At 33.2% G+C, this 9841-nt stretch overlaps 1 protein-coding gene across 3 annotated transcripts in view; it reads left to right on the forward strand.

The window, feature by feature from the left end:
• The window catches only part of LOC129222376 (LHFPL tetraspan subfamily member 2a protein-like), a 71392-nt gene extending 65727 nt beyond the window's left edge, over positions 1-5665 (forward strand). For all 3 annotated transcript variants that reach the window (XM_054856873.1, XM_054856872.1, XM_054856874.1), the window contains exons 3-5: positions 1843-2094; positions 3449-3562; positions 5375-5665. In XM_054856873.1, coding sequence (XP_054712848.1) covers positions 1843-2094; positions 3449-3562; positions 5375-5517 — 509 coding nt within the window. In that variant the 3' untranslated portion in view covers positions 5518-5665. The remainder of the gene's footprint in view (positions 1-1842; positions 2095-3448; positions 3563-5374) is intronic.
• The last annotated feature ends 4176 nt before the right edge of the window (positions 5666-9841 follow it).

Below are 9841 nucleotides of genomic sequence, written 5' to 3' on the forward strand. Positions count from 1 at the left end.
CTTTAAAATCCCGGCCATTCTTGAGAGATAGCGTGACATGCAGTCGAAAATACAGAGTGATCCAAAAGTCAGGACGATGCCGTTTGCATTGAACGAGTAGTACGGAAGCCGGGTTTTGTGTGGCAACAAAACAAAAATAGTTCTGCTTTCGACCGACAGATGGCGCTATAGCTTTTTATTTCTAAATAATTCGCACATACAGTTTAACTGAGAGGGCTTTCTCAACTATAAGCAGCATTTCGATGCATATAAGCTTCGACTACCATTACCTGCTGCCGTTGCTAATTTTTATGGCCTCTCTTGTTTCACATAATCAGAAATCCGACAGCGCCATTTGTTGGTCGCCGACCGAACTTTTTTTCTTTTTTTTTCGTTGTCAGACCAAACCCGACTTCTTTACCGTCCGTTTAGTGCAAACCGTATCTTTTTTACCTTTATTCGTTTTTGCATTATTTATTTGTAAAGTCCGTCCTGACTTTTGGATCACCCGATGTATACCAGGGGTGCCTACTTAAAGGGGGTCATGGCGCAAACTGCTCCATTGAAGTTTTTTTTTTTTGGGGGGGGGGTGTTTTTACGGGTATTTTTCTCATTTTTTGGGGGAGGTCTTGTTTTTTTTTTTTGGGGGGGGGGGTCTTTGCGATGTTTAGGGGATGGTTGCGCCCTTGTTCTTAGGGGGCTAGGCACCCCTGTGTATACTTTTGTTGTTTAGGGTTTCAAAAAAGGAGGGCAAATGAAAACAATAAGCGATCCTTCATTTCTCAAAAAGGGGATGTTAGGAATGTTTATCCTTGGTCACATAGTCGGAAAGAAAAGAAAGATAGAATGCAGAACTAAGTGTCCGTCAAATAATTGATTTCAGTTAAATGATGATAGCTTTCTTCTTTAGTTTTTCTTTTTTTTTTTTTTTTGACTGATCTTTGCTATCTATGAAACAATATTTGAAGAAGAAAAAAAAAAAGCAAGAATTATTGAAAATGCATTTTTTTTTCTACAAAGAAATATACTACTTTTTCATTTGGAAACTCTGTGGAATAGCAAATTGTTCCGTGATCCTACAAAAGCCTAAATACTTCTTCCATGAAGATACTGCCACATCTGTTCTGCCATAATTGAACAGATTTTACTTCTGCCAGTTAAGGGAGGGAAACAATAATAAAGTGCATAAAAATATCAACAGATGGAAAATGTGGAGTAGAGACTAGTAACTGTAAAAACTAAATTGCTTATCTACATGTGCTAATTGCTCCCGAAAATGTATTGCGACGGGCTTCCAAAAACCACTGTTCCCTACCGAAATCCCCCCCCCCCCTTCAGGAGAGAGAATCTTCGAGAATTGAGAGGAGAGAGAACTCCCCATTCCAGATTAAGGACTCTAAAAATGCATGGCCAAAGCGCCTTATACAATAAAACTTGAGTTTAAATGTGTAAAAAAAAGCGCTTCTTATGCCATACTAGCTTGGGCAAAAAACGGACCGCCAAGTTCACTCTCCTCTTATTATTATAGCTCAATAAATCAAACCTGTCTCCTTCCCTAAATTTTTTGATGGCTATGGCGCTGGGAATGTGTTTTGCCCTCAAAATCTTTACACGGGTATTGATTTTCCAATATAACAGAGGTGCCCACCCAAGGGAATCTTGGCGCACACTGCGCCAATGAAATTTTTCGAGGACGGGGCCTTTTTGGGGGTATTTTTTTTAATTGGGTGCACTAGCTCTTCGGGGGTCTCCGCGATATTGAGGGGGTGCGCCCTTCCCCTTAGGGGAGATCGGTACCTCTGAATATAACGGCTAAATTTGTTATTACCGGAACCTGACGAGATTTTTGTTTCTTTCCCACAGGCATCTACAACCGCTGCATCAAGATCCACGAGATCAACCGCATGTACACAGACAACTGTGCCCCCTTCGTGACCAGCTTCGCGATGCCCTCCGATCAGTTCCCCAACTTCTGGAAGGCCTCTCTCATCTTCTTCGGGTGCGGTCTCTCCCTCATGCTCGTCACCCTCCTCTCCTCCATCCTCGGATGCTGTGTCCAGAGCATCTTCAAGAAGAGCATCTTCACCGTCTCGGGAACCATACAGGCCATCGCAGGTATTTCGGATCGTTCCTTATCTTACAATAGTTTGAGACTCCAAATCCGGAATCCCGAAATCCAGAAGACCCGAAAACCGGAACTTTTTTCTTAAATATTAAAAAAAAAAAAAACCCTCCCCACTTTTTTTTCCCAGTTTTAAAAATCCAAAATCGTTGACGTTTGTACACAGTACTTTCAGTTCAGCTTTTTTTTCCAGCGTTTTTTCACTGCTATGTGTTATGTGGAAATTAGCGTTTTGCTGTAATTATGCAGCAATCTTTTAACATCCACTTTCAGCTAACGATGAATCTTATTTTCTTCTGATAAGTATACAATACAAAGTCTATTGAACAAAAATACAAAATTATTTTTACAAAAAATTTGATTTATTTATTGTATCGATCGGTACATCGCATAATAATATAAAGCGACATCCGCGGACTATGCCGCCGCAGATTAGCTCTGACTTTTGTTTTAGCATTATGAAATATACTTTCATTCAGATTGATCGAAAAATAAAAGAAATTTAGCACAACATAAGCGAAACTGAGAAAAACGTGAAAAATTTTGAGTCAGAATAGAAAATCCGGAAATTTCTGAAATACGGAAAGGTCGCGGTAACGAGCATTATTGTTGAAGAGAAAATCAATTATGAAAAAGTACATATATTGTTACTTAAAATGTTGATTGTTTTGAACCTTTTGTGTAATACACAAAATTTAGAAGTGTAAAGAGAATAAGAGTTTTTTTTTCAAAAAAACTTATAGTTGAAGCTTCAGTATTTGAGACTTCAACAAGTTAATTTAGCTTCAAAATTTAATACACTTCAACTTGTTTAACACAAGGATAAAAACAACTTTTTCTTCTGATTTTTAATTCCGCCCCCTCCCTATTTTTAAGGTTATTGTTATAGTTTATCCAAAAAAGATTTTCTCTTACTGGATCTTCCAGCTGTCAAATGGCTTACTATGTTACTTGACATGAGGTATGAGTCACAAACGATAGATCATGTTGACACACTATTAGCAGTGTGCATGCTCCTGCCTGATATGGCAGTTAATGTAGCTGAAATTGTTTATAAATGCCGTCATTTTTTCAAATTTTGACTCCGCCCGTAACAAAACGTTGAACTTGATCATACCCTTCCCCCTTTGAGCTTGTCACGCTATTTTTGATGAACATACAATAAAAAATGCGTAATGTCACTCTTGTCACAAATTCAGGAACCTCCTCCCCCCTCAAACTGTGACATCATTTATGGACAGCCCCCTTAGACAGAGCTTAATTAAACTTCCATTTCCTTTTTATCTAATGAAATAATACCATGTGTTTTTCATTGATAGACATGTCTCAAATGTGAAATACTTTTAGGTTTATTTTACATTCTTGGCCTCATGTTATACCCAGCGGGATGGAACAGCAGACGTGTTCACTTAATCTGTGGAGATAAAGCCGAACCTTTTAACACAGGCGACTGCACATTAGGTTGGTATATTTTTTTGTTTTGCTTCTTAAAATTTGCTCTATTTTTGTATCACTTTTAGTATTTGATGGTATTTTGCAGATATTTCATTAGATTAATGAACTTTTCATACCTGCACCAGGAATCCGTTTTCCACCACCATAATTCCATCTTTCAACTTTTTAGGCTCTCTTAAAAAAAAATTGTATTGAATAAGAGTTTAAGTCAGAGCCATTTTCTTTTGAACATGAAAGAATTGAACTTTTTGTTTTTTGATAAAATAAGACTGTCTCATAAAATCCTAACTATTTTTATCTCTCTCATATTTATTTTTATTCTATATTAATATTTACTTTTATGTAAAAGTAGGTTAAAAGCAAGATTTTTAAAAGAAACATTTTAACAGCTTTTTAAAACAGCTATCAATACAAAATTAAGAGTTTTGTTTATTGGTCACACACAGCACATAAATACTAAATACATAATTTGAATTTTTGATGTATCAGATCCATGCAACATCTTTATTCTCCATGTCCACAAAATACAGTCAAAATATATACTTACGGGGGGGGGGGGGGGAGAACAGAGACGACTCACATTAACATAAATCAATAATTTGCAGCTTTCTGAAATTATGGACTTAGATTATTTTTTTTAATTCTGAACATTTAAATGTGTCACTATAGTTAGAGAAAAATGGCTTAAAGTAAAAACTTGCCCTCTGAAAAAAAGTGAATGGAAAACAATGCTTACTTTAGCAAAACAAAATATTGAAATCATTTTAGGAAATAATTTAACCTACTTATGAGAAAACTAAATGCATAGGGGCAAATAATTTGTAAGTAAGATGTAATTTACCACAAGGACAATGTCTGCATTTTAATCTATGCTAATAATACAAAGCTGAAGAGTTTGTTTGAATGCACTAAGCTCAGGAAGTACAGGTTCGAAATGAAAAATTCTTTTTGTGTTGAATAGTCCATTTATTGAGGAAGACTATAGGCTTGTTTTAACATTTTTAATCAGATTGAACGAAATATTTAATTACAAATTAAATGTTTAATTGTTTAGTTCTATGAATTCCTAATAGATGGCAGGATCAGTTAACTCATAGAGAGGGTGCTGGCCGATAGTGTCGGTCGATAGCTGCAAGGAGCAACCCGCGCGGCTCAGAGGCGCGGTCGGCTACGCTATTGGGGGGGACTGTTGTGATCAACAAACTGGTTTTTGAATCAGTTTTTTTTTCAATATTCAAGTACATAATTTGATTTTGTAGGATTTTTCCATTGGGTTTTGTTTTCCTTATTTCTTCAACGTTAGTTTTTGTTCTTAAAGTTGAAGATAGTTACTTATCTAAACAAATAACTTGATTTGTGGTATTATTCAATTGAGATTATTCTTCAAACGTTTTTATTATTATAGCAATTGTTTATTTGGTGAAACATTTTAAATTACAGAAAAAAAACCACTTCACTCGCTAAAGGGCAGGGTTACGGTAGCGTGGTTGCTTGGCGCGTTAAGCGATGAACTATACAGTTGAAGGATTATTTTGAGTTTTAAAGCTACTGTTAATCTTTTTATGTGTTTTGGCAAATATTTTTAAATTTCAAAGAGACTTGAAATCGTGTGTACGTATCTTAGTTGAAGAAAAATGATCATTTCACATCGGGTGGAGGAGGGGGGGGGGGGGAATTGGGATTTTTTTTAATTCAACGGACTTTCTTTAGATTCTTAGCACAGGCATCGCTTTGCGGATATTGCTACTTGTATATAATTATCAAAAAAAGTGAATTTATTCGAAAGTTAAAGTAAAAAGTGCTTACTTTTAATTTCAGGACTAGCGTTTTATCTTGCAATTGGCAGCACATTAGTGACATTTATTTGCTCCGTTCTATCAGTGCAAGCAGAAGTATCAACATCCACAGACAAAGTTCAAGAAGAGATTTTAGAAGGCAAGACGTTGATATGTCTCTTATAAAAGGCGTGCAACAAAATATCAATTGACTTGGTGCTAAAGAAATTCCAATCCACTATTTTGCAGAACTAAATTGCTTTCCTCAGATATGAAGTATTGGCATTACTTTAATACTTTGGACTGAAGAATTTTAAATTACTTACTTCCAAAGAAAACCACACTTTTGTAAAAAGCTCTCATTCTTCGAAGAAGCATTTTAGAAGAGAAGAGGATCGGCATAAGACTCTAAACTTCACTTCATGGCTTTAATTTTATTTTTTCATTTTTGTGTATATATATTTCACAATTGGAAATGTCTCTATGATTTTTCAAAAGGAAATTTCCAGATTAAATGTTTCAAAACTAGACAACTTGATCTAGTGGAAATTTTTAGAAACAGTTGAACTGTTACCCTTGTGAAACAATTTCTGAACTTTTCAAAATCCTTTTGCATGAACAATTTCTGTACATTTCAAAACCCTTTTGTATGAAAACGAACATGGAGAAAGTGGCATGTAGGTGTATCAAGGACTTATATTTAAAAGTAAGTCATTTGTACATTTTTGGAGAAAAATTAAGTCACGATTTTGTGCATTGGAGGTACCCATGAATTTTTCTAATTTTAAAATTATACAAAGATCAAAGATTTTATGTTTTACACATGTATTGCTTACTTTTAGGAATAAATTTTTACTCATAATATGCATTATTCTTGTAACTGTTAGAGTAGGTCTTAAGTTTACAATACATATATTTTTTATGCATACTTTTTGAAATGAAATATAAAAATGGATAACCTGGTACTTTTCTGCATTATTTCTAGAATGCTGTAAATAAATTTGTTTTTTACTTTTTTCTTATCAGAAAAGGTTAAAGGAAGTAGTTGTCATATGTCTCCATTTAAAAATTCCGTTGTATATGCTATTTCTTTAGGTACATTTTGCAAATACATGCCTTTTTGCATTTTAATTATGGTTTCAATTCCAAAATATTAGACTAAAAAAATATAAACTGTTGTGGATTATAAATAAACAATTATACTAAAAATATCTAAGAACAGTTTAATAAAGATAAAAATTTACAAATTGAAATATTATTGCTGAAAACAGGTACTTTACAAAACAGTGAAAAATAGAGAACAGAATATCAAAATATATTTATCAAAAACCTTCAAGAGCAATTATCAAATTTTTCCTTCTAAATCATTCTGTCTAGTCTTTAACAGAAAAATAATATACAAGCCAGGGTTATTATATTTGCTATTCAAAACGAGAAAGAAAAAAAAAGTATATGTATTATCGCAACTGCAATACAAACTTTGCCTTGCCTGATCAATTCAAATATTTTATTAAAAAGAAAAAGCTCAAGTATTCAATACCTTCCAAACAAAGGTATGTTTTACATTAGAAATTCTATACTATAAGTTTTCATCCTTGTATTACAAACAAATGAATAAGTAAATGCTTGACCAAGAAGGGAAAACTTGAAATATACCCTTAAAAACATTTCAACGTTAAATAAGTTAGAATTGTAGTAAAGTTCAAGGTTGTAGTTAAGTCACTATAGAGTTTCTACTATGATTTTAATTACAAGTCTTTGCATAGAATTATGGCAAGAAATAAGTATTATGGTGACATTCATATAAATCCAACATGGCATATTTTGTTCTCCAACTGATGCATGGTATTGGCATTACAACATCTTATTTCATTTCCTATATATTTACAATAGATTTCCATCTCCTCATACTGTCATTTTAAATAACAAATTTAAAACACACATGAAAAAAATACATTCAAGAGAAATTTACATATGTTACTCTTAAAAAGAAATACTGATTGTATGAAATGATATATACATATGAACTATACTTCACAGATTGATTTTCAGGATTCAATCGATTTCAAATATTAAGATAATCATTATCTTTTGTTAGAAAAAGTGAACCCCCCACCCCTAGACAAATTTAATTCAGCCTGGAAACTGATTGAGAGAATTCATCACATTTTTCAATTTGAAACAACTTGGTTAAATGATCATGAGCAAGATTTAAATTAACTTTAAATAGATATTTCATTAACATTTTAACAAATTCAGACCAATAAAAAAAAATATCTTACGAAAAATAGATTGCCGTTCATCTTGGCACAGTGCAACACTTAACAGTTAATAAAATCAACTTCATAATTAAAACACACATTCATTTTATAAAAGTGAAATTAACTTCACTTGTCTACCAACATTAATATACAGGGTGTTTTAAAAAAATGACCCAATTTCAAAAAAATTATAACTATTCAGATTTTAATCCATATCATCAAATAAGGTATCATTAGGAAGGGGAAAATCTAGAGTTTCATGGCGTTGTAAAAACGAACTGAAGCCACACATAACAGCAGCAGTTGATGCAGACATGATTGCAGAAGTATTGGGCTACCGTGTAGACATATGCCGTGCATCTATAGGTGGACAGATAGAGAACCTTTAATGTACAAAAACTTGATTATTTATTATCCATGAATTTTAAAATTATTCTGAAGTGTCTATTTTAAAGTTTTCATTGTATATGCATTTCAAATCGGATCATTCTTTTTTGAAACACCCTGTAAATTAGAGGACTAGTTTAGTGAAGAATTCCTTCAATATTTTATAACGTAGATAAGCAATTCTTAAAATAACATGATCTACTTTATGGGGAAGAACTCGGTCTTTTGGGTTGTAGAATAAATTTTTTAATTCATAAACATTTATAAGTTTTTCGCTGATCAGTTTTTACACATGCAAAACAGTGGCAAGAGATTGCTTATGCTTAGAATCCAATGGCAACTATTAGAATTTATTAAACATCCTTTCAATAATTATTTCAGAAATAATGGTAGAATTGAAACTAATAGCATAGCAATCAGGCTCATAATAATCTTTACGTAAACAGAAAGGATGGTACTCCACGAAGTGCCCAATAAATGGGATTTATTTGCAGAACAGCATGAAACAATCTCTCGATTAGCTTTTGCAATGCAAAAACAAAAAGCTTGTCATCTTTTATGTAAACTGAAAATCTGATCTAACTAATATTTAAATAACTAAATATTTAAAGAGGAATCACTGAATTTTCAGTGGTTAGAAGCAGGACACATAATAATGGAAGCAGTAAACTATGGTAATATTTTGAGACTGAGTCTCTAATGCTAAAAAACCATTTTTAGAATGTTGAAACTGTTGTCATGAGACTTGGAAAAGATTGTTAACAAATTACCAGTAAGTACTTACCAGAAAACACATTCTACTGCTCAGCAGTTAAGTTAAAGATTTGCAGCTCCCACAGGAAATGTATGACAGCATTATGTACATAATGATAAGGCCTTTTGTATCAAAGAACCAAGGGTGTGTGTTTCACTGTTTTCACAAAAGAGGAAAGTAACATAGCTTCTAACCCCTTTAAACCAATGCCCCCTTAAAACTAAATGCCTAATGCATTTGCCTCAAAAAGTGTACTTTTGTCATATGAATGCGTTGACTTTCGATACACCTTTCAAGCTACCTGTCGATAATACAAGGATGGCATTGCTATGGCAATGAATCCAAACAATTCAAATCAAACTGTTAATTGGTTAACTTCAAAATTTAAATTTAGAAATTAACCAATTGAGACACAAAATTAAAAATTTGGAGACTACCAGTACACATGGTAAGTGAACCTCTTCTCTGTCTTGAGGAAAGAGACAGTACTAGTAGTCCTGGTAGGTGCTGTTATACAGCATGATTTAGAAAAACTTTTCAATAAAAGCCTACCTATGACCATATCTTGAAACCCATTTTACTCAAAACTTGAAAATGTCCACTTACATCCCTTTGCTTCTCACTGCCTTAATTAAACTGCCTATTAATTTTTAATACCTTCTGTTAGGTGACAGTGGCAGGTGTACCAACATTTACTTCTCCTTTTTCCCTCAACTTGGGCTCACTTTTGCTCTGTTAAAAGCAAGAAAACGACAGGCATTTAGTATTAAAGGGGCGTTGTTTTAAACACTCAATTATAAACACTTTTATAATACATGCAGAGATTTGGGGCATGAAATAAGCACGGGATGAAGATAATTTATTAGCTGTAACACTAAACATTGTCGCCATTGAAAATATTATTGACTTCATTATGATTTGTAGATAACTGGCATTTTTACTGTCAGCATCAAGTTTTTCAACAAAATGCAAATCAAACTTCCATTATTTAAATTTTAAATGCTATGATTAGCAATCAATCAATAATTTTACATTCAGGAAATGTAGACCCAATATTAGAAAAAACTTAAGAAACATAATAGAAAAGCTTATTCATTTCTATTAATAC

This window comes from Uloborus diversus, chromosome 5, assembly GCF_026930045.1.
Source record: "Uloborus diversus isolate 005 chromosome 5, Udiv.v.3.1, whole genome shotgun sequence".
In the NCBI taxonomy this organism is placed as follows: domain Eukaryota; kingdom Metazoa; phylum Arthropoda; class Arachnida; order Araneae; family Uloboridae; genus Uloborus; species Uloborus diversus.